The sequence below is a fragment of the Tenrec ecaudatus genome, chromosome 10 (assembly GCF_050624435.1).
Source record: "Tenrec ecaudatus isolate mTenEca1 chromosome 10, mTenEca1.hap1, whole genome shotgun sequence".
NCBI classification, from domain to species: domain Eukaryota; kingdom Metazoa; phylum Chordata; class Mammalia; order Afrosoricida; family Tenrecidae; genus Tenrec; species Tenrec ecaudatus.
Window position 1 is genome coordinate 140,192,932 of NC_134539.1, and position 22,921 is coordinate 140,215,852.

At 51.0% G+C, this 22,921-nt stretch overlaps 1 protein-coding gene across 10 annotated transcripts in view; it reads right to left on the reverse strand.

Annotated features, from left to right (window-relative positions):
- LOC142459948 (RAD52 motif-containing protein 1-like) overlaps positions 1-18,573 on the reverse strand; it is a 52,061-nt gene extending 33,488 nt beyond the window's left edge. For 4 of the 10 annotated variants that reach the window (XR_012786493.1, XR_012786492.1, XM_075562006.1 and 1 more), the window contains exons 1-6: positions 18,440-18,573; positions 17,916-18,095; positions 13,638-13,760; positions 13,099-13,264; positions 12,099-12,197; positions 9,936-10,024 (exon numbers count right to left, since the gene is read on the reverse strand). Coding sequence is in view for 8 of the 10 variants with exons in the window: in XM_075562006.1 (XP_075418121.1) it covers positions 9,936-10,024; positions 12,099-12,197; positions 13,099-13,264; positions 13,638-13,760; positions 17,916-18,095; positions 18,440-18,553 (771 nt within the window). In the remaining 2 variants the exon portion in view is untranslated. Of the gene's footprint in view, positions 1-451; positions 8,257-9,935; positions 10,025-12,098; positions 12,198-13,075; positions 13,265-13,637; positions 13,761-17,915; positions 18,096-18,439 lie in introns of those variants that run through there. The other 6 variants (XM_075562003.1, XM_075562001.1, XM_075562000.1 and 3 more) reach the window with 3 other exon arrangements.
- Positions 18,574-22,921: the final 4,348 nt, after the last annotated feature.

Below are 22,921 nucleotides of genomic sequence, written 5' to 3' on the forward strand. Positions count from 1 at the left end.
AGTGCATGATAACAACCAGAAAAAAATCAATCACCTATGACCATAAGGGCGGCATTTGCCCCATCAAAAAAGCTGAGAAGGTAGGAAGGGGAAGAACAGGTGGGCAAACGGAAACAGGAAATCAGGGAAGAAGTGAGCGGAGTGCTGGTACAGTGAGGGGATCGCAACTACTGTCACGGAACAAAACGTGGATAAATTGTTGCATGGGAAACTAATTTGCTCTGTCAACTTCCACCCAAATCACACACAAAAGTGTTTTTACACAGGTAGGGGCAACTATTCCGGGAAATCACAGGGAAGAAGTGGAAAGGTGGACACAGTAGTCAGGAGAAGCATGAGACTGTCGGGAGACACACAAGGTACAAAAGCAAGTCAGTCAACTGGGTAGAGAAGATGAGGAAGCCCAGAAAGCACCCAAGGTCGAGAACAAATGAACAAAGGCAATCCTTACAAGACCGTGAAGGTGCCGTTGTACACGCTGGGCTCCGGCACAGGCACGTGGTGGAGCCTCCTCTCCGAGAGGAGGCCGGTACAGGACAGGGTCTCATCTTGGCAAATACAGAGCTCACATACGTCCACATTCGTTCTCCTGGGGGTGCTCTGCTCCCATTGCGTTGGTCTCTCTTTTGGGGTGTACTGGGTGGCAGTAGTCCCTTCTGAGGACACTGTTAAAGTCACATGCACCCTTTCTGGGAGGCTGTGTGTGGTGGCAGTCTGTCCCTCTTGCTCAGCTGGAGTGTGCCCACTTTCAGAAGACATTGAGATGCGCTGACGCAGGGAAATAGCTTCCTCAGACCATTCCAGTGGTGGAGTGACCGATTCCGGTTGTGGGGTGACCGATTCCAGTTGTGGGGTGACCGATTCCGGTTGTGGGGTGACCGATTCCGGTTGTGGGGTGACCGATTCCGGTTGTGGGGTGACCGATTCCGGTTGTGGGGTTACCGTAAACTCTAGCTCCGCAGGGTGAACTGTAATTGGCTTGGGAGATGTTGAGGTCATCTGCGGGGGGGTAGCAGGCTTCACCTCTGTAGCGGGCTCTGGAGGGATAGGGGGCCATATTTCCCCAGGCTGACTTGAGGCTTCGTTTGGAGGTGCTGGAGTCATCTGCAGGCTAGTAGCAGGCTTCACCTCTGTAGCAGGTTCTGGAGAGACAGTAGCCCATATTTCCCCAGGCTGACTTGAGGCTTCGTTTGGAGGTGCTGGAGTCATCTGCAGGGGCGTAGCAGGCTTCACCTCTGTAGCGGGCTCTGGAGATATGGTGAGCCATATATCCCCAGGCTGACTTGAGGCTTCGTTTGGAGGTGCTCTGGTCATCTGTGGGGGGGTTGCAGGGCTCACCTCTGTAGCGGGTTCTGGAGATACGGTGAGCCATATATCCCCAGGCTGACTGGAGGCTTCCTTTGGGGGTGTTGGGGTCATCTGTGGGGTGGTAACAGGGTTCAGCTCTGTGATGAGCTCTGGAGGGATGGTGAGCCATATATCCCCAGGCTGATTGGAGGCTTCCTTTGGGGGTGTTGGGGTCATCCGCGGGGTGGTAGCAGGGTTCAGCTCTGTGATGGGCTCTGGAGGGATGGTGAGCCATATATCCCCAGGCTGACTGGAGGCCTCCTTTGGGGATGTTGGGGTCATCTGCGGGGTGGAAGCAGGGTTCAGCTCTGTGATGGGCTCTGGAGGGATGGTGAGCCATATATCCCCAGGCTGACTGGAGGCCTCCTTTGGGGATGTTGGGGTCATCTGCGGGGTGGAAGCAGGGTTCAGCTCTGTGATGGGCTCTGGAGACACGGTAAGATCCACATCCACAGTTTGAGCTGTGACTTGTTTGGGAGATGGTGTGGTTTCCTGCAGGATCACAGAAGGCTCAGTCTTAGAAGTGAAGCCGGAAGTGATGCCAAGTTCCAGGTCCACAGGTAGAACTGTAGCTTCAGTCAGATTTGGGTGCTGCGTTTGAACTTGGCCTGCAGTTACAAGCGTCACCTTGGGACTCTCTGGAGAAGCTGTGACTTCTGGAGTTATGGCAAACCCCAGCTCCACAGATGTAATTGTCACCCTTTGTAAGTTTGAATACTCAGAGAGATTTTGATCGGTGGGTGGCACTGTCACCTCCTCATGCACTGGAACTTGAATTCCAATCTCCTCAAGTGACTCTGAGGGCTGAGTGGGGATCTCCTGGCTGGTTGGAGAAGGTTCGACTTCAGTTTGGGGTTCCGTAGTTAAGGTGAGCTCCAGATCCACAGGTTTAAGGGTGACACTGGGCAAGTTTGAATACTGAACATTATCTTGACCTGGAATCTTTGAGACCAACACCTCCTGACGTGCTGAAGAGTGAGCTACCATCCACGCGGGACGCTCTGGAGGCTGGCTTGCAGTCTCCTGCTTGGTTGGCGTCAGCTCCATCTCTGTATTGGGTTCTGTAGATATGGTTAGCTCCAAGTCCAAAGTGGGGACTGTGACGTGGTTTGGAGCAGCAGCTATGGTCTTTGGTGGAGTTGTAGAATATTCAACCTCGGTCACAGTTTCCGAAGTCATGGTCAAGTCGCCAGGCTTTTCTGTGACTTTGGGCAAAACAGAATAATACGTTTGACCCTGACTTGGGGACGGAGATGGGGTCTCCTGTAGGGTTGGAGAAGGCTCAACCTCCATATGAGGTTCTGGAGTGACAGTGGCCGCCAAGTCTGATGGTCGGACCGTGATTTCAGGCAGGTACGGCAGCTTGGTCTGAATCTGGTCTGGCTGCCCGAGTGTCACCTCAGGGTACTTTGAAGGAGGAGGTGTAGTATTCTGCAAGGTTGTAGACTGTTCATGTGGCACGGTGTGCTCTTCGGTTACGGTAAGCACCAGGTCCATTGATTGAGGGGTGGTGCTCGGCAAATTTAAGTGCTCGGCTTGGTATTGACCTGTTGGTAAAACTGTGACCTCATCAAATACGGGATATTGAGCCACACCTTCCTTAGGAGGCTGTGTTGGACCTTCCGGCTGGATTGAAGTTTCCACCTTATTAGGGGGCTCAGGAAGCTGATACGAGGTCTCTTGCTGGGCTGGAGAAGGTTCCATCTCCTTAGGGGGCTCTGGAGTCGGCACGTTGCTCTTTGGCCAGATTGGAAATGGCGGTACTTCTATGGGCTCTGGGGGTTCCTCCTGCTGGATGGGAAAAGGTTCAATTTCCTTAGAGGGCTCTGGAGGTGTGGTCGTCGAGGCTGCCTGCTGGGCTGGAGATGGTTGAACATTCTCCACCGGCTCTGGAGCCTCCTGCTGTACTGGAAAAGGTTCTAACTGCATGGGGGTCTCAGAAGATGGAGCTGGGGCTCCTTGCTGGGCAGGAGAAGGCTCGACCTCCTTTGGAGGCTCTGGAGGCTGAGACGGTGCCTCCTGATGATTTGGGCCCTTTTCCACCTGAGCAGCATACTCTGGAGGAAGAAGTGGGGTCTCCTGCTGAGAAGGTGGCTCTCCCTGAACAGACGATTCTGGGGGTTGCGTTAGTCCCTCCTGCGGACCGGGAACAGGTTCTTCCTTCTCAACGGGTTCTGGAAGATGAACTAGGGTTTCCTGCTGGACTGAAGAGGCTTCAACCTTTTCCGGGGGCTCTGGAAGCGGCGATGAACCCTCTAACTGGGTTGGGGAAGGCTGAGTCTCGGTAGTGGGTTGTGGCGTTATAGTGAGCTCCAGGTCCGCGGGTTTACCTGTGACACTGTGCAGCTCGGAATGGTGAGATTCGTTCTGACCTGTAAGAGGGATTGTCACCTCATGATGCCCGGTATGTTGAGTTACCATCTCTGTCGAGGGCTCTGAAGTCTCCGTGGGGGCCTCCAGAATGTTTGGAGGAAGTTCATACTCTTCCGGTGGCTCTGGAAGCTGAGTTGGAGCTTCCTGATGGCCTGCAGGACCTTGGACCTCTTCGGTGGCATCTGCAGGCTTTGTGGGACCCTCCTCCTGGACTGGAGACGATCCAATCAGGTAGGCGGAGGTAGGAGACTCTGGAGGCAGAGTCAGGGCTGGAAGTGGTCCATACTCCTCAGTGGACTCTGGAGGCTGTGAGGAGTCCTCTGGATGGTCCTGGGGAGTTTCATCCTCTGGAGGATGCTCTGGACTTTGAGCTGAGTCCCCCAACTGACCTGGAGAAGATTCGCCCTCATCAAGGGGCTCTGGAGCTTGAGATGTGGCTTCTTGCTGGACTGAAGGAAGTCGAATGTCTGTATTGGGTTTAGTTATGGTAAGCGTCACATCTGGAGAGTGAACGGTGACACCGGGCTGTGGGTGATCGGCTTCATTTGGACCCGGCGGTGAAACCATCACCTCTTGATACCCTCCCAATGGTGTTACAAGCTCTGTAAAGGGATCCGAAGATTGAATTAGGTTCTCTTGCCGGACTGGAAAAGATCCAACCCCCTCAGTGGGTCCTGGAGAGAGACGTAGGGCCTCCTGTTGAGTTATGGAAGTTTCATCCTCTGTGATGGGATCTGGGGGCTGAGCTGAGTCATCCAGTTGGATTGAGGAATGTTCAACCGTCTCAAGGAGCTCTGGAGGCTGAGTTGGGTCCTCCTGCTGGGTTTGAGAGATTACAACCTCCTTATTGGGAAAGTCAGGCGGTGGTGGGTCCTCTGGCTCAAGAAGAGGCTGCGATTCATCAGGGGGATCTGGAGGTTGAACTTGATGCTGTTGGCGGACTGGAGAAGGTTGGGAATCGTCAGGTGGATCTGGAAACTGATCTGCGACTTGCTCCTCCATTGGAAAAGGTCCAGTCTCCTCAAGGAACTCTAGATGCTGAATTGGGGCATCCCGCAGTGTTGGAGAAAGCTCAACCTCAGGTTTAACTGATACTTTAGGTAAGACTGAATGCTGAACTTTAGGATGACCTAGATGTTGAAGTGTTGCTTCATCACGCAGTGAAGGTAGCATTAAACCCTTCTTGCGGGGCTCTGGAGGCTTAGCTAGGTACTCTTGCTGGGTTGCAGGTCTCACCTTTTGAGGAGGATGTGGAGGCCGAATTAGGACATCACGCTGGATTGGATATGACTGGGTATCTTTAGTGGGCTCTGAGGTTATAGTGAGCTGCAGATCGGCAGGTTTAGCTGTAACTCTGGGGAAGCTTGAAAGATGAGGCAGATTCTGACCTGGTCGTGGAAGCTCATGACTCATGGGAGTTGGAGCTACAACTCTTTTTGGAGGCTCTAGAGGTTGAGCTGGGGCCCCCTGGTGGACTGGAGAAGGTCCAATGATCTCAAGAGGCTTAGCAGTATGAGCAGGGACCTCTTTCTGGTATGGGGGACGTTTGATTCCCCCCAAGGGCCTTGAGGGCTCATATGGAAATTCCTGGTGGCTTAGAGAAGGTGCAATACCCTCACAGGGTGTTGGGGGCTCTACTGGAGCTCCAAGTTGGGTTTGAGGTTTAACCTGGGGAGGCGTTGGGGCTCCCTGCTGGACTGGAGGGTACTCCTCAGAGGGTACTGGAGGATAAGCTGGAGCCTCCTGCTGGACCGCAGAAGTGCCAACTGTCTCTAGAGGCTTTGGAAGCTGTTCTGGAGCTTCCTGCAGGACTGGGAAGGATTCCACAGGTCTTGGAGGCTGTGCCTGGGTTTCCTGCTGCACCGAAGGTTTACACTCCTCGGGGAGCTCCGGCGGAGGAACTGGGGCCTCCTGCTCTGTGGTTGGCTTAATTTCTTCGAAGGATGTTGGCGGCTCAGTTGGAAGCCTCAGTCGGTTTAGAGAGGGTTCCATGCCCTCAGGAAGCTTTGGAGGGTGTGTTTGAACTTCATGATGTTCTGGAGGAGGTCCCGCTTCCCCAGGGGACTCTTGAGGGCAATCTGTGGCCTCCTGCTCAGTCAGAGAAGGTTTAACCTCATGGGGAGGGCTAGGAGCCTCTGCTGGGGCTTCTTGCTGGACTGGAGAAGGCTCTACCTCCTCAGGGAACTCAGGAGTGGGAGCTGGAAGCTCCTGCTGGCCTAGGAAAGGTCCAGTACCCTCAAGGTGCTCTTGGGCGGGAGCTGCAGCTTCCTGCTGGACTGGGTAGGGTTCAACCTCCTCAGGGCACTCTAGAGGTGAACCTGGTACCTCCTGCTGAACTGGAGAAGAAGGCTCCGCCGGGTGATTTGGAGGAAGAGCTGGGGCTCTGTGCTGGTCTGGAGGTGGTGCAACAGTCTCAAGTGAAGGAGCTGGGGCCTGCTGGACTGGAGATGGTCCAGACTCTTCAGGGTACTCTAGAGACGGACCTGGGGCTTCCTGTTGGACTGGAAAAGCTTCCACCTCCTCAGGGAATTCTGAAGTAGGACTGGGGACCTCCTGCTGGGTTGGAGGTTTCAACTCCTGTGGACGCACTGGAGGCTGTGTTGGGGCTTCCTGCTGGGTGGGAGGTGCTACAACCTCCTCTGGGCATTCTGGATGCAGAGCTGGGGCCTCTTGCTGAGCTGGAGAAGGCCCAACCTCTTCAGAGGGCACTGGGTGATGAGCTGCAGCCTCCTGATGGGCTGGAGAAGGTCCCACCTCTTCAGGGGACATTGAAGGCTGAGCTGGAGCCTCCTGCTGGCCTGGAAAAGGTCCAGCCTCCTGAGGAGGCTCTGTTGGAGCTTCCTGCAGGATTGGAGCAGGTCTAGAATCCCCTAGAGGTTTTGTTGGCTGCGCCGGGGCTTCTTGCTGGACCTGGATAGGTTCAAGCTCTTCAGAGGGCATTGAAGGTGAAGACATGGTTTCCTGCTGAGTTGGAGGTTTCGCCTCCTGGGGATGTTTTGGTGGCTGTGCTGGGGCTTCTTGCTGCGTCGGACATGACTGAGTCTCCTTAGTGGGCTCCGGAGTTACAGTAAGCTCCATATCCACGTGTTTAATCGTCGCATTGGGTAAGGTTGAATGAGGAGCCAGATGGTGGCCTGGAGGTTCGAGAGTCACCTCACGAGGCACAGTCCAGTGCTTCCGCTGGGTTTGAGAAAGCCCACTCTCCCCATTTAACTCGGCAGAGTGATCTGGGCTCCCCTGCTGAGGGCGGCCGAGAGACAGGTTGGAGTCCTGGTGATGAAGGGAGGAAGACTGCTCCTCCTCAGGAAGCTCAAGGTCTTCCAGTTTGGGCAGAGTGGGTTCCAGTTCATTCTCCTTAGGGGATTCTGCAGGGTGATCTGGGGCCCCTAAGAATCCCAGGGGCAGGGTGTCTTGAGGGTACTCTATGTCCACATTTGGATCTAGAAGATAATCATCCTTGGGTTGGTCTAGTTGGTTAGACAGTTTTCCAAATGGGCCTGAGGTCCCCACACCCACCTTAGCAAGCCGTCTATGCTGAGCTGGATCTTTTTTCGGGTTTGGGGGTGGAGTAAACTTTGCTGGCTTAGAACTGTGACTATCTAGGGATGGAACAATTAAGTCAAATGACTGGTGACCGTCAGCCCGAGTCATACCTGGCGTTTCGATCTGACTTTGGGGTCGAGGAGGGAGCGCTACGGCCTGATTCTCATCCCAATCTAACATTGGGACCACCTTCGGGAGCTTCAGATGTCCAGTTGGATCAGGCACGTCGTACTGTGTGCCGGCAAATGGATTCGGCCTTAGGGACAACTCGGGGTCCGAATCCGTGTCCAAATTCTCGGGGAACTCTTGAGGCTGCGCCAACATCTGGACCGGAGCCGAGGAGTCCACGTAGTCAAAGCCCCCCGGATCGGGCGGCGGGCTAAGCGTCTGGGGCGATTCCGGGGGGTGATCAGGGTCAGGCGAAGACCAGAGCTCCTCCAGCCCGGGGGGCTCGGAGGGCATCTGGTCCAGGTCCGAGGCTGACTCTGGGGGCTGGGCTGCGGGGACCAGCAGCCACAGCGGCTGCAGCGTGAGTAGGAGCCAAGAAGCCCAGACGCGCTGCAGGGACATGACATGCGGAGGCTCGGGGCGCCCGGGTGGCGCCCTTCGCAGGAGCGGAACCATTGTGGGGGTCGCTCCACGCATGCGCACCGCTGACCACGGCGCGCCCCGCCCCCCAGCCCCACCCTTTATTTACGACAGACGCGCCTTTGTTTACGCACCACCTTTATTAACTCAGAGAGCCTGTCCAAGCCATGATGGCCTCTAGCCCTTTTCCTGGAGCCACTGGGGCCCTGGCAAAGGGACAGACTTCATGTCCCCCCACTAGGCAGGATTAGGGATGTCGGTCCTCGCGCTCGGCGCCAGCAGCCCCCCTCCAGGCAGCCCAGAGGGCTAGCCCGTGCCTGGCAGCCATAACGCGTCCTCCTGGGCGCCGAGATGCGGACGGTCTTCCTCCCCGTGGCCGCCCTGCTCGCCGGCAAAGGAAGGGACCTGCGAAACGAGCGCCGCTGTTGGGCCGCCTAAGAGGCTCCCTACTCTCGTGGCGATCCCGCCGGCCGCGGACACCCGCAGGAGCAGCGCTGCCGGCCCTAGGGTCCCTCCCGCGGGTCGGAATGGACTCGGGGCAGTGAGTGAGTGACGAGGGGCGCGGACACACGCGCGGGATCCTAGTCTAAGGCTCGCCATCTCCGCAGACCCTGCACCCCCTCCCTCTGTGTTCCCTGGTTGAGCACTCATTCGCCACCCTTGGGTAGGGGCTCCCACTGAACGGCCAGACGGTAGGAAGGGTCTTGGGGTGGCCTGCAATCTGTCCAGCGTTTGAGTCCCAGAGGGCGGCACTGAACCTCTCACGGCCCCATCCCGCTCGGCCTCAACCAGCCAGCAATCTAGGAAAAGTACCCATCCCATCCAGGGGTACCTGGAGAAACGGCATGTCAAGGCTTTTCCTGAAACCCCACTTTAACCGATAACCCTTTTCTTGCTTTTCCAGTCCTTCCTCTTGACGGTTCTTTGCGAGAGGGTTTCCAAAAGTGAGGAAGAATCCCATTCTCGTTGAACCTTTTGAAGAGCTCCTTATGTTCTAGCAGCACCGTCCCTGGCTTGTGCGCTCTAAGATAAGGGGGGGGGGGGCTTCGGCGTCCTGGCCTGTCTGCTCAGCACCACAGGGCTCATTGGATGGGTCTTCCTCGGGCTCCTGACATCTTCAGCACTGATCCTGAACCTCATCTCTCACAGGGAACTAGACTGCTTGTAAGCCACAAGTTCCCTTGACTGGGATTTAATTTTACATGCAAAACAAACCAACAAACTCTGAATGTTTTTTTTTTCCCATAAAGGCAAGCCTTCTCTTTTTATCTCTTTCTCTTCTAAATAAAACAATTTTTAACTCTGGAGCGAGTTAAATAATCAAACATTGGGCCTGCCAATTAAGCACACGCAGGGGTGGCACTGTCGGCCGAGCACTGGGCTGCTAACTGCAGGGTAGGTGATGCAAACCACCAGCTGCTCCCCTGGCTGCTTCTGCAAAGATGGACAGTGTTTAAAACCCTTGATAGAGGGTCAACGTCAACTGGGTGGCTGGGGTTTGGGATCGACCCTCGTCTTTCCCCCTCTGACGTTCCTGCTATTATCCATATTACTAAAGGAAGCATCTTGCAGGCGGTAGTTTCTTTTGGAAATGGCCGTGCCAGGGTCATGCCTCAAGCATTCAAAGAACAGATTTTCAAAAGGTCCTTTGATGAAACTTTTCATACAATATTTGAGATGCTGAGACAGAGGCAAGCCGCCTTTATTCAAAGGCATCGTGCTTTTTAAAGCTGTAGGAGAATCAGGCTTAATTAAGACCAGAAATACTTCATGCCCAGAGCTCTGGGATCCTGTTTAAGGGGCACTCTCAAGAGGCCTGTGTTCACTCCGGCTAGCACCCATGATGTCTGCAGGGAGAGAGTGGCCCTCACCTGTGTCCATAGCCGTGGGAGGGCTCTGATGCCTCTCAGCCCTACACCCAAGCTTTAGAGAAGGGTCAGAGCTGAGGGCCAGGACGTCAGGAGAGCCTTAGCAATCCCTTGCACTAGGAGAGCTCTCTGCGTGGCAGCATGTCCCCAATCCTGCTGGTGGTTTGAATCACGGCCACACTACCCATGCAGCCCTCCAGCTTTAGCGCCACTTACGTGCATTACGTCCTGCAGCGACTCTGCTTCGGTTGGGGCATCTATGACCTCCTCACTGGGTCGGTATTCCACAGCTATTTTACCGTTTTCTGAAAGAAGATGAATGGACAATTCAAACCCATTCTTTTTTCCCTTCAAGTCCTTTCTTGCTCTAAAACTTCTAGCACACAAAAACACCCACCCAGTGGCTGGCACCGTACCCTCCAGTCACCTGGCCCTCAGATTAGCAGCCACATAGGATGGTGACACCCAATAGTTAGGCATTCTTTTGATCCCTAAAAGTGGAAGCACTCTTTTCCTTGAAGTTCCCTTGTCTCACACTGCTGTTATCGTAAGCACTTGTTGGTGATACGTGTTATCAACTGTGTTTAACTCAAAGGTTTATGCCACCTTAGAAACAGGAGCTATGATGTTATATAGGAATGGAAAGCTGTGGAAACAAAAATATTCAACTGCAATATGATGAGCTAGTAAGGCATTCGGTGGAGACAAGGTGAATCGAAAACTAGGAAAGAGGAGGTACTTCCTATGCGAAGTAAGTGCTGAGTGTCTACTTCCAGCAGATTTGGGGAACAACAAACTTTGGACAGAAAGAGGACATTTGCGTGCCTTCTTGTTAGTTGTCATCGAGTTACTTCCATTGAATTCCGCGGGGCTTGCTTAGCTGTAATCTTAATGAAAGCTGATTGGCCAGCTTTGTCTTGCAATTTGCCACTGAGTGGGTTCAGTGTGACTCTCCAACCCTTTAGGTTAGTATTAGTGTGCAACCACCTACGGCCCTCCCCTGACCAAGACTGACCAAGACTGAACCCACGCACATCAGAGAAGATAACTCCCCTGCAAGGTGCACAAGAGCCCTAACCAAGAGCTGGGTGTGAGTGTGTGTGCACAGTGAGTATGCCAACATATTGTTCACTGCCACACAGTTGATTCCAACTCAGGGGAACCCGTGTGTGCAGAGTGGAACTGCCCCACAGGAGTTTCGAGGCTGGGGTCTCTGGAAAATAGATCACCAGCCTGCGGCATCATTGAGTGGGTTCCAACAGCTAGCCTTTTGGGCTAGAGCTTAAATGTCTTATTCCACCAGGGACTTCTTCGCATATTAGGGAGATGTAAAGAACCCGGTCCTTTGGCTTGGTTCTTGGAGGCTGTTAGCCAGCGTCCAACAGAGTTGCTTGTGCTCCATGACCAGAGCCGTCAGGCTCACTGGAAAGGCTGGAAGGCACAGTGGCATCTCTCATAAACAAGCAAGGTTCTCTGACAAGTTAATGAGGGTTACTGAGCCTCTATGCCAGCAGGGTGATGAAGTAGGGGAGCAATTCTGTGTAAGGATTCTCTGCTCATCATAAAGTTTCCTTTGGGCCGTAGTCGATAACATTAACCCCTCCCCACCCCGAGATAAAAATCCAGAGAGCACAATCCATGCCCATCCAATCACATGACCACTTTAAAGGGCAGGTACAGACTCACACGAGAGCAGCTGACTCTCAACAGCTGAATCCCATCTCAATCCCATTGAGCACATACCCAATATGTCAGTGCCCGGAGGGGAACCAAAATGAAGATGCTTGATTCAGAGGACATACTCTAATGCTCTCTTTAATAAAACAATAATGATAAATAACAAAGTGAACATATTTGGCCTGTTTCCCATGTCGCTGGCACACTGCTAAGCTTGTTTCCATTGCTCATGTACTCTTGCAATGCCTCCATGAACCGGTAATTACCAAATCCTATTTTCCAGGTGAGGAAATGGCAGTCTAGAGATAGTAAATACTTTCAAATCTCTCTGGCTGTGAAAGCTAAAAATGTATCCACAGTCTAAAAGACAGAGCTGGGACTCACACTAAGTGTCTAAAGCATGTAATCACAACACCATTCCGCATGATAGGTGAGGAATCGAGAAAGAAGACTGGGTCAGACATTCTTACTGTGTGGCCTGAGACTAGTCGGCGTGCACCTGGAAAGGAAGTCGGTAATATTTGCTGTCACTTTTCTCACAGATGTGATGAATTTGAGACCGTTGCTATAAACCAGTTTGGGAAGTATAATAATCATCTGGAGTGCTCTAGATAGCCAAATGTCCATCCAATTCACTTTTCCAAATGAGTTCCTGTGCTCACTGAAACGGAAGCACCTCAGAGATCGTAAAGAAAGTCTTACCTAAAACCACGACCAATAGTTTCTGGAATGCGTTGGACAAAGCCTTCTGAATGGCCAGCTTCTGGGTCAGCTTCCTTTTCATGAGGATCGACAGTGGTCCTATTTCCAACCCAAATAAATAGATTAAAGTCTTAGCTGAACGATCATCTTTATGTCATGCGTCAAAAAAGAAAAAACATCCATCTGTAATTCTTAGAACATTATCTTGAAGACTAAGGGCAGGGACTGGTTGGACAGCTGTGTCGTAGCTACATCCTGGCGGGCAGAGGACACGCTTGCTGCTCCCTCTAGTTCAGAAGTCCTCAAAAGTATTGGAAAGGACTGGCCAGGAACTTAGCAAAACTCTCACATCTCACGATGTTTTTGACCTGACAAGTTGAGGCTCTACTCCCGAACAGCTGGCCTCGCTTCCCCTGGGTCAGGAGCTGGAATCGCACATCAAGGAAGCGCTGGGTGAGGTGCAGATGATATGGACTGCCCCTGGGTATCACCCTTGGGTGCCCACTCCACTCCACTCCCTACCAACCATGCTGACTTAAATCCCCAAGTCTGAGTGTCAGGCATTTGGGAAAAGTCCCAGTACTGATCAGTGTCCTTTCAGGCACTTACATGTGACGGTTTCCACTCATGTTCTTCCATGAGGAAGCCAAGGGTTGAATGTTTGCTTGAGTATATTTAGATCTGGGTGGTGATTTTGCTGGGCTAGCTGAAGACTATGAAAGATCTATAGATGGAAGACTACTTTAATACAAAACCAAGTTCTTATGCCAAAACTGGAAAAACAATATTCTTCCCTTCCACCAAAATGCTTTGCAAGCGGTCAGTGCTAGCATTACCAGGGGAAAGTTCTGCCTACCTACGGGTTAGAGGGAAATCTGCATTGTAAGGTGCAACAACTCTCCTGGGAGCTTTAGTGGTTAGCACAGGGAGGGGTGATGATCCCTCTGAAAGGAGTTTTAGAAAGAAAAGCCCCCCACCTCGGCCCCCTCGAGAAACAGACCCTCTTCCTGCTTATCCAAAGGCTCCTCCGCCAGGCCGGCTCCGGGACTCCTGCACGCATAGGCTGGCAGTACCACCTCCAGAGCACAGAAGAACCTCAGGCTCTGCTGCTGAGCTGTGGCCCTCTCTGCAGTTTCCCCTTCTTCCAGGTCAGAAAGATTCTGAAGCTGTGCGAATTTGAAATGAAAGTTCTTAAAATCTCCAGGTAGACTTCAAAATTGGTTCTTAGGAGAAGTCTCTCGCCTCCAGCCGTCTCAGTTCATAGTCGAAGTGTCTGATCACTTCAGATTCAGGCAAGAAGCACAAAAGAATGACTAAGATCCGGACAGCCAGCTCTCATTTTTTACCAAACAGTGGGGAACATTGTGGCCACTACCACCCACGGCGTCGAGACTAGGGGTTCATTAAGGGGGGCAGGCCAAGGCTCTGTTAACTTCCATGTCCTGCCTCCTCCTCACAGCTCCGTTCAGTCCTCCTCTCAAGTCTAGGATTTCCGTGTTGAGAGTCTGGTAACTCAAAAGCAAGCCTACAATGGTTTACCTTCATGATCCTTGTTGACCATCCGTTGAAACCAAAGTAGTAGTTTGCAAGTTCTTGGCATCGAGAGCTGTTTAGGGCAAGGGCCCGATGGTGAACTGCCTTATGTTTGGTGCCAAGATGAACCTAAAGACACAGGAGACAGGTCCACAAATACCGCAGTCTGATATGGAGACTTTACTTAGGGAAAACCTGCGATTTATTTGTGCTGGTTTCATACAGTAGTTGGAAAAAGTGTGATCACAACAAGCCCTAAATGTTATTTATTATGCTTAAAGAGCATGCTTTTCTGCGCCATCCCCAGGGCCCCTGGCTAACAGGCAGGTTTTCCCTGACCCCTGGTGGTGAACAGTGGAGGTGACCACATCTGAGGAAATCCTGCTGAAGCAAATTCTAGCCTGGTGACTTGCAGAGAAAATAAATGGTTTCTCTCCCCCCCTCAACGATGGAAAAAGCAGGAAGGTGGAACCTTAATCTGCAGTATGCCTCCCCTCTTTAGAAAGGGGAATACCCTTATCGGTCAATATGAAGACAGACAAAACAAAAAACTAATTGCTTTCGAGTTGATTCTGATTCGCGGAGCCTCCTGTGTGTCAGAGAAGCACTCTGCTTCACAGGGTGTTCAGTGGCTGATTTGGGGGAGTAGACCACCACCTGGCCTTTCTTTGAGGCAGCCTTGCGTGGATGTCAACCTTCAGTCATTTGCACCACAGCAGGTTCCTAGCTCAAAGCACAGAGGCTCATTTGCATTGGCAAGCTCCCTGAGAAAGCAATTATCTCCTGAGTGCTAACTCTATGGACAACTTAAACATTGGAGGGTCAGTCAAAAAGACCCTCCCCAAGCTAGATTAGGCTCAAACATAACTCTCGTGAGGACAGGACAGAGCAAGCAACGGTTTATGCGATTGCATAAACTCATGCCCATGGAGGTGATTCGGATGCGGACTGGTCTTGCAGAGTGGAACTGCCCTGTGGGGACCAGAGGTGGTAAGTCTTTATAGGGCAGAAAACTTCACCCTTCTCTCGTGGAGCAGCTGGGACGTTTGAACTGGCACCCTTGGTTAGCAGTCCCTGAGTTGGAAGCAATCGAACAAAAAACAATACCAGATTCCTTGATCATATAATGAATGGCATCATTCGTCCTAGCTGCTGCTTCTGATCTGCCACAGATCACAGGATGGTATGTGACTGGGCAGCAGTTTCCTTCGGTTTCTATGGGGTCATCCTGAGCCGGGGTCAACTCAGCAGCAGCTCAAGACAACAACATGCATTCCGTACATCATGAATTCTTTCTTAAATGTCTGTTGTGTATTTTAAGCCCAAGTGTAGTCTATGAATATATATTTTTAATATAAATCATTTTACCGGGGGCTCTTATAACAATCCACACATCAGTTGTATCAAGCACATTTGTGCACATGTTGCCACCAACGTGTCTATATTCTTATTGGCATCTTCCTCTTCACTGGTTTATAAGCTTCTGAAGGGCCGAGGGAACCATAGCTCATTCTTTACTTATTAGCAGAACTCCAGAGTTTTTAGGCATTTAATAGGGTCTGTTGAGTGAATGAGTATAGAAATATAAAATGACCCCCAGCCCACCAACCCCGAGGACAATATTCCGGCTCAGAGCAGCCAAGGCACAGAGGGGATCACAGGACCGGTCCCATCACGAGACAGGACGTGTCCCTCACTGACACAGCGCGCTAAGGGGGACAGCACTGGGGACATGGTGTGGGAGACGTGCCTGATCTGACCCACTGCACGGGTGAGCACTACGGGTGTACAGCAAAGCAGCAAGGGGAACAAAGCTACACTAGAAGGGTAAAGGGCGGGGAGTAATGATCGACATATGGTCCCCATTCCAGGAGAACGGACAGCAGAAAAGTGGGTGAAACGAGACAGCAGTCGTTAAGACAGGGGAAAATAAAGAATAATTTATAAATTATCAAGGGGACACGAGGAAGGGAGGGTGGGGGAGGGAGGGTGAAAAATGAGGAGCTGATGCCAAGGGCTCAAGTAGAAGATGTTTTGAAAAAGATGACAATAGACGTGTTTGACAAAATGGATATATGTATGGATTGTGGTAAGAGCTGTAAGAGCCCCCAATAAAATAAAATTTAAAAACATATACATATATATAAAAGGACTTTCCCAATCTGAAGCTGATGACTGGGATGGAGAGATGAAGGCTAACGTTCAAAGGTTGACTGCTGCCTTGGTTACAGTGGCATATTTCTGGGTAACTAGAGCTTCAGAGGAGCTCCGAGTTCCTGGGAAGCAGACAGCGGGCAGTTCTTGGGTAACCGTGCCACCGATATCGCTGGCAACTATGTCCCTCAAAATGCTCTCCAGTGCCTTGGGCCATTCCCGGATCTTATTTCAAAATTCCTCTTTCCAATATTTGTAAATGGTGAAAAAGACCAGAACTGTATATACTTGCCAAAGTATAAAAGACCACTTTTGAACTTTGGAGGATAGCAACCTAAAATACCAATGCCAAGCAATCCTGGGGGCACAATGGTTAAGCAGCTTGGTTGCTAACTAAAAGTTCAGCAGTTCGAATCCATCCCAGTGGCTCTGAGGGACAAAGAACCGGTTATGTGCTCTCTTAAAGCCTAGGAAACCCTGAGTTACTTATCCACCCGATGGCATCCAAAAACAACCATATACATGCCCTCCCATCTCATCAATGAATTGATCTTTAGAGGATTTCCTTCCCACTCTCTCAGCGATGGCCAAATGCTATGAAAAACCTACAAACCTACAGTGCATGAAATAGTCTGTGTCCACAGAGCACTAACAACTCACCACTCACAAGCAAACCCATGAACTTCGTCAGTCTTCCTGCTGCACTGTAACCGCTGAGTGGTTACAAGCAGGCAGATCGCAGTCTGAAAATTAAAGGGTGCCTAGAGGTAATAATTTCAAACACGGAGTGGAGGCAGGATTGGGGAGGCATTGAATAGGATCCCTGGACTTACTACCAGACAAGTTCCCAGATTAGAAAGTTATATCACTGAGGAAAGAAATAGGACAAGGATGGGGGAGGGAGGGGAGAGATCGCATGAGGGCAAAAGAAGGCTATCAAATTGGGTGCAGCTTGGGAAGAAGGTTTAATGCCAAAGGTTTAGGCTATCTAAGCCTCATTCACATATTCAGAGGAATTGAGAGAGTCCGGGATTAAGGAAGGGCCTTTGAACAGATGAAGGGGAGAGCGTTCCGGGCCTCTGGGAAAGTGTAACTGGCATATGACGCAGTGAAGGATCTTTTATCCGTCTTTGGGAACCTAAATGGAGCTCCAGATCGTGATGATGGTGATGAGGTAATGGAATTTAAAGCCCCCATAAAAGCCAAAGCAGGATTCTTCTTCTGAAGATGTTTAAAATTCAAGGGCAGCACAGAATGGCCTGCTTGTTAGCATCAGTACATTCAACTGCCATTGTGCCTGGGTGACTTAAGATCCAGGTGTCACTGCGCCTCACAAGGAGCACCTGCAATTTTTTTTTTAAAGAGAGGATATGAGAGGGGCCCATTTGGTGTGGACCTGTCATAAGAGCTACTAGCGGGTGTGAGTGGCCTCCAAGCCTCTCCATAGCCCTACCTACCCCAGGCCGGTCTCTGCACTTAGCTAACCTCCAGTTTCAACAATTATTGTCCTTAACCTTAAGAAAATCACACAATCACTCTGAGTGATTAAAAATGGGGAAATGGAGGATCAGTTCCCTGCATCTAAAAAATAGGGAACTCCAGGATCGATACAGTGGGCTTTGCATCCGAAAGCATTCTGTAAACCAAAAACCTCACTCCCGTGGAGTCGATTCCATTCATAACCCTAAAGGTCAGGGGGGTGGGGGAGATCGCCCCTGTGGATCTCCAAAAATGTAAATCTTTATGAAAGCCTCATCTTACTCCTGCGGAGCAGCTAGTGCTGTCTACCAAAGGTGGGGTGCAAATGTGGTTGGGTGCCACGGAGTCAGCGACCCCACGGTCAATCAAAGGAAACCATGCCGGATCCTGCAACGCCTCCTCACAATTGTTATGTTTGCCCCGTTGTTGCAGCCACTAGGTCAATCCATCCCGTTGGGGATGTTCCTCTCTTTTCGTCCACTTTACGCAGCATGATTGGCCTCTCCTGGCAACGTGTCCCACCTGAGGAGAAACGAACTCCCTCTCTCGCTTCCACGGAACAGAACTCCGGCAGTGCACACGCGCTCGCTCCTTCTGACGGAATTCAGCGGGCCACCCTGGTGGTGCTAGGAATTCCACCTGGAGACCTACCTTCACTGGAGAATTCTGAAAAAGCTGCTTCCGGTCGCATGCCTTTTGCGCTCTGCGAGCATCCCTGGCGGAATAAAACTTGACGATGGCATAGAAGCCAGGCCGGGCCACTGCGGCGTTGGGGAAGACGCGGACTGAATACAGCAGGCCAAACGGGGAGAACACTGCGAACAGAGAACGCTGTGGGGAGGGCCCACGCAGGTGAGTGCGGCAGCCCCTGGAATTCCCAAGCCCGGGTACCCCTCAGGGAGCGGCTCAAAACACTCCCCAGTTCCTGCACGCGTTTCCTCTGGGCGCCCCAACTCTGAGGAGCCTTACAGGCAATGTGTCCTGGAGGCGATAACATCTGGGGGGTGGGCAGGTGGGCTCTGCTCTAGAGAACGCAGAACCCGGTACCTGGGCATTCAAATGAGGGCAGGTAGCAATTCAGGACGGGCGAGGGGGGAACTCCAGACCTTGGGACCCCGTCAGTCACCAGGTGGGCGGCTTTCCCCATCCCGCCCTTCACCTTGGCCCCGGCACACCTGCAAGTCTTCGGCCGAAGGCCCAGAGCTCAACTCCCACACCACCAGGGTCTTGTCATTCTCGGTGGGGACCGCAAAAGGTACCAACTCCGCCATCCGGCCGCCACTGCGCATGCGCGGCTAAGCGTTACGTGCCACTGCGCCTGCGCCAGGGCAACCGCGAAAATTTAAAGGGAGCGCGCGGGGGGCGGGGCCCGTACGGCGTGGGCGGGGCGTGGGAGCAGTTGAAGGGCGTCGGCGAGCCCCGGGCCCATCCCTTGCCCCGCCCACTCCTGTCGGACCTGCGCGTTTAGTTCCGCTGCAACTGCTCGCCCCCCATCAGTGCTTACATTAAGGTGGGGTAGCGTCCAAAGGGTGGGTTTATGTGATCACAAAGTGGACATGCTTACAGGCCGGCGTCACCTTCGTTCCTAGAGCAGGGAACTAGAGAACGAGGTAGAAAGTACCTACGAAACTTTAAAAGACTTCCAGACACAAGTCTGGATAAAGTCCTTGGACTTGGCATGCTTACAAGGAGTTTAAACTATGCAAATAATCACTTGGTCTTTTTTTCTTCTTCTAGACATTTTTTCTTTTTTTTTTTTTTTAGTCATATTATTGGGGGCTCCTACAACGCTTATCACAATCCATCCATCCATTGTGTCAAGCACATTTGTCCACTTGTTGCCATCATCATTCTCAAAACAGTTTCTTTCCACTTGAGCCCTTGGAATCAGCTTATTTTCCCCCTCACTTCCTCCCTCATGCACCCTTGATAATGTATAAATTATTTTTTTCCATGTCTTACACTGTCCAATGTCTCTCTTCTCCCACTTTTCTGTTGTCCGTCCCCCAGGGAGGGGTTTGTATGTAGATCATTGTGATCAGTTCCCTGTTTCTCTCCCACCTTCCCCTTCCCCTCCTGGTTATCTCTGTTCTCATTATTGGTCCTGGGGGGTTTATCTGTCCTGGATTCCCTGTTTCCAGCTCTGATCTGTACGAGTGTATAACCTCTGGTCTAGCTGGATTTGTTAGGTAGAATTGGGATCGTGACAGCGAGGGGAAGCAAGCATTTAGGAACTAGAGGAAAGTTGTATGTTTCATCGGTGCTACATTGCACCCTGACTGGCTTGTCTCCTCCCCAAGACCTTTCTGTAAAGGGATGTCCAGTTGCCTACAGATGGGTTTTGGGTCTCCACTCCGCACTCCCCCTCATTCACAGTGATATGATCTTTTGTTCTTTGATGCCTAATACCTGATCTTATCGACACCTCATAATCACACAGGTTGGTGTGCTTCTCCAATGTGGGCTTTGTTGCTTCTGAGCTAGATGGCCACTTGTTTATCTTCAAGCCTTTAAGACCCCAGACGCTATATCTTTTGATAGCCAGGCACTATCAGCTTTCTTTACATTTGCTTATGCACCCACTTGTCTTCAGCAATCGTGTCAGGAAGGTGAGCATCATGGAATGCCAGTTTAATAGACCAAAGTATTCTTGCATTGAGGGAGTACTTGAGTGGAGGCCCAATGTCCATCTGCTACCTTAATGCTAAACCTATAAGTATATGCACATAGATCTATTTCCCGATCATCATATATACATATATTTGCATATGTACATACCTGTATTTAGACCTCTAAAACTGCCCTTTGCCTCCTAGTTCTTTCTTCTATTTCCTTTTATTTTCCTCTTGTCCTACTATCCTGTTCAGCCTTCAGTAATTCCTCTAGGTTATGTTGCCCTTGATCAAGCCCTACTAGGCCTCTTACACCCTCCTCACCATCAGTTTTGGATCAGTTGTTGTTCCCTTGTCCCTGGGTTTGTTAAGACCCACTTCCTCCTTCACTCCCCCACCCTGCCTCCCACTCACCCATGCCCCCCCATCCCTACCCTACCCCTCCATCCCCTGAAATGTTGGTCACGTTGTTTTCTCCTTCAGATTGTTTATCCTGCCTATCTTATCCAAATAGACCAATCACTAAGCCTTAACATTTTGACTCAAAACCCTTTAGAAGCATTCTGAGAGTCCTACATGATTCTGACCAATTATCTGTGTATGTTTGTGGGAGAAGGGTAAATGGGAAATTGGGGTTGATCTGCAAGATAAACTTGGATAATCTAAGAGTAGATCCAACCCCCCAATTGGAACTAGTGGTGCCTGAGGTGGGGTGTTTTGGGCATTTTGAAAGTCATTTATTTGCCAGAATAACACAAGGAGTTATTGGCTATATAAAGGTATTTGACTGTGTGGATCATAACAAACTCTGGATAACACTGAAAAGAATGGGAATTCCTGAACACTTACTTAATTGTGCTCATGCAGAACTTGTACATGGAGGCAGTTATTCGAACAGAACAAGGGCTGTTATTGAGTGGCTTTAAATCAGGAAAGGTGTGTGTTAGGCTTGCATCCTTTCCCCATGCTTATCTGATCTACATTCTGAGCAACTATCCCAAGACCTGGACTACATGAAGAAGAATGCAGCATCATGGTTGGAGGAAGGCTCATCAACAACGTGCGATAGGTAGATGACCCAACCTTGGAAAGCAAAGACGACTTGAGGCACTTCCTGACGGAGAGCAAAGACTACAGCCTTCGGTATGGATTACAACTCAAGGGAGGCAGAACTCCTCACAACTAGACCAACAGACACCCTGACAAACAGAAAAGATGGACGTTGTCAAGGCTTTCCTCTTACTTGGATCCACAGCCAATGCTCCAGAGATCAAGCGCATTGCACAAGACTCGTTCCATTGTGTGCTAGCAGAAAGAGACCTCTAAATTCAAATACAATATATTACGTCTTCAACGGGACAAAACAAGGCAAAGATTATCATCCAGATTAAAGAGACCATCAGACTGAGGCTATCATGCTGTCCAAGGATTCACCGTCCACTCAGCTACTTAGAGCACAAAGGAAACTGGGGACAAAATCCTGCTGGACACATCAATCATCACAGTTGCAGGTGGGACTACAGAATCAGGAAAGGGACCAGGATTGGAATATGTATACGTCGTTTTTAGGTACCATCAAGTCTGCTCGGACCCACGGTGACCCTGCGTGCAACAGAGCGAACCCTGCCCGCACCTGCACTGTCCTCGCAATTGTTCCGTGCCTGAGCGCACTGCTGCAGCCACTGCGTCTGTCCATCTCCTGAGGGCTTCCTCTCCTTCGCCGCCCCTCCACTCACCCATCACGATGCCCTTTTCCAGGGGCTGGTCTCTCCCGACAACATGTCCAAAGTAGGTAAGAGGAAGTCTCGCCAGCCTTGCCTCTGAGGAGCACTCTGGCTGTACTTCTTCCCAGACAGATGGGTTTGTCCTTTTCCCAGTCCCCGGTGCTTTTAACAGTCTTCTCCAGCACCAGAGTTCAAAGGCGCGGGGTACACATGTACCAAAAAGCTTGTAGGATTGGTCAGGATCCTCCGACCACCTTGGATGGGGTACGACTCATCACCATGAGTCTTAGTACCCCATTTTCCATCCAGGACACATATGGAGGAGGGGGACCCTCCAGACAGATGCCTTGAGTTTGGGATTTGGGACTGACACGCAATTAGCACCCACATGAGCCATTTTTCTTCACCCCGTGAGTTCTGTGTGGCACCTGCAGCGATTTTCAGACCCCGGGGACATGTGGGAATATACGGAGGGGAGGCTCGGTGGTTGATATCAGGGGTAACAGAAGGGTATAGCATTTTTGAAAAGTCGGACACTTGGGATATACTTAACCTTTACCTTCTTGGGACTAGTCTTGTGTTAATTTTCCTTAAAAGTTGATTTGCTTTTCACAGGTGGCAAACATACTTTGTCTCTGGGCAAACCTTTGCACAGATAATGGTCTGAAAGAACACAGTGCTAGTAGACTCTGTCTGAAGATTCTATATGTTCTGTGATGCTCACCCTCCCTCCCGACACGATCTCCGAAGACAAAGTGGGTGCATAAGCAAATGTGGTGACGAAAGCTGATGGTGCCCGGCATTCAAAAGATATAGCATCAGGGGTCTTAGAGACTTGAAGGTAAACAAGCAGCCATCTAGCAGAGAAGCAACAAGCCCACAAAGAAGAGGCACACCAGCCTGTATGATCATGAGGTGTCGACGGAATCAGCCAACAGGCACCAGAAGATCCAAAACAAAACAAAAAACATTTTGTTGAGAATGAGGGGGCTCAGAGCAAATCCAACACCCATCAGTAGACAATAGGACATCCCCTCACAGAAAGATCAAAAGCAAGGGCTGTGTCAACCATGGCCCAGTATAGCACCAATGAAACACAATATTCCTCTAATTCAGAGGTTCTCAACCTGTGGGTTGTGACCCCTTTGGGGGTCAAATGACCCTTTCACAGGGGTTGCCCAATTCATAACAGTAACAAAATGACAGTGATTTAGTAGCAATGAAAATAATTGTATGGTGGGGGGCATGGCATCACAACCTGAGGAACTGTATTAAAGGGTAGAGGCATTAGGAAGGTTGAGAACCCCTGCTCTAGTTCCTT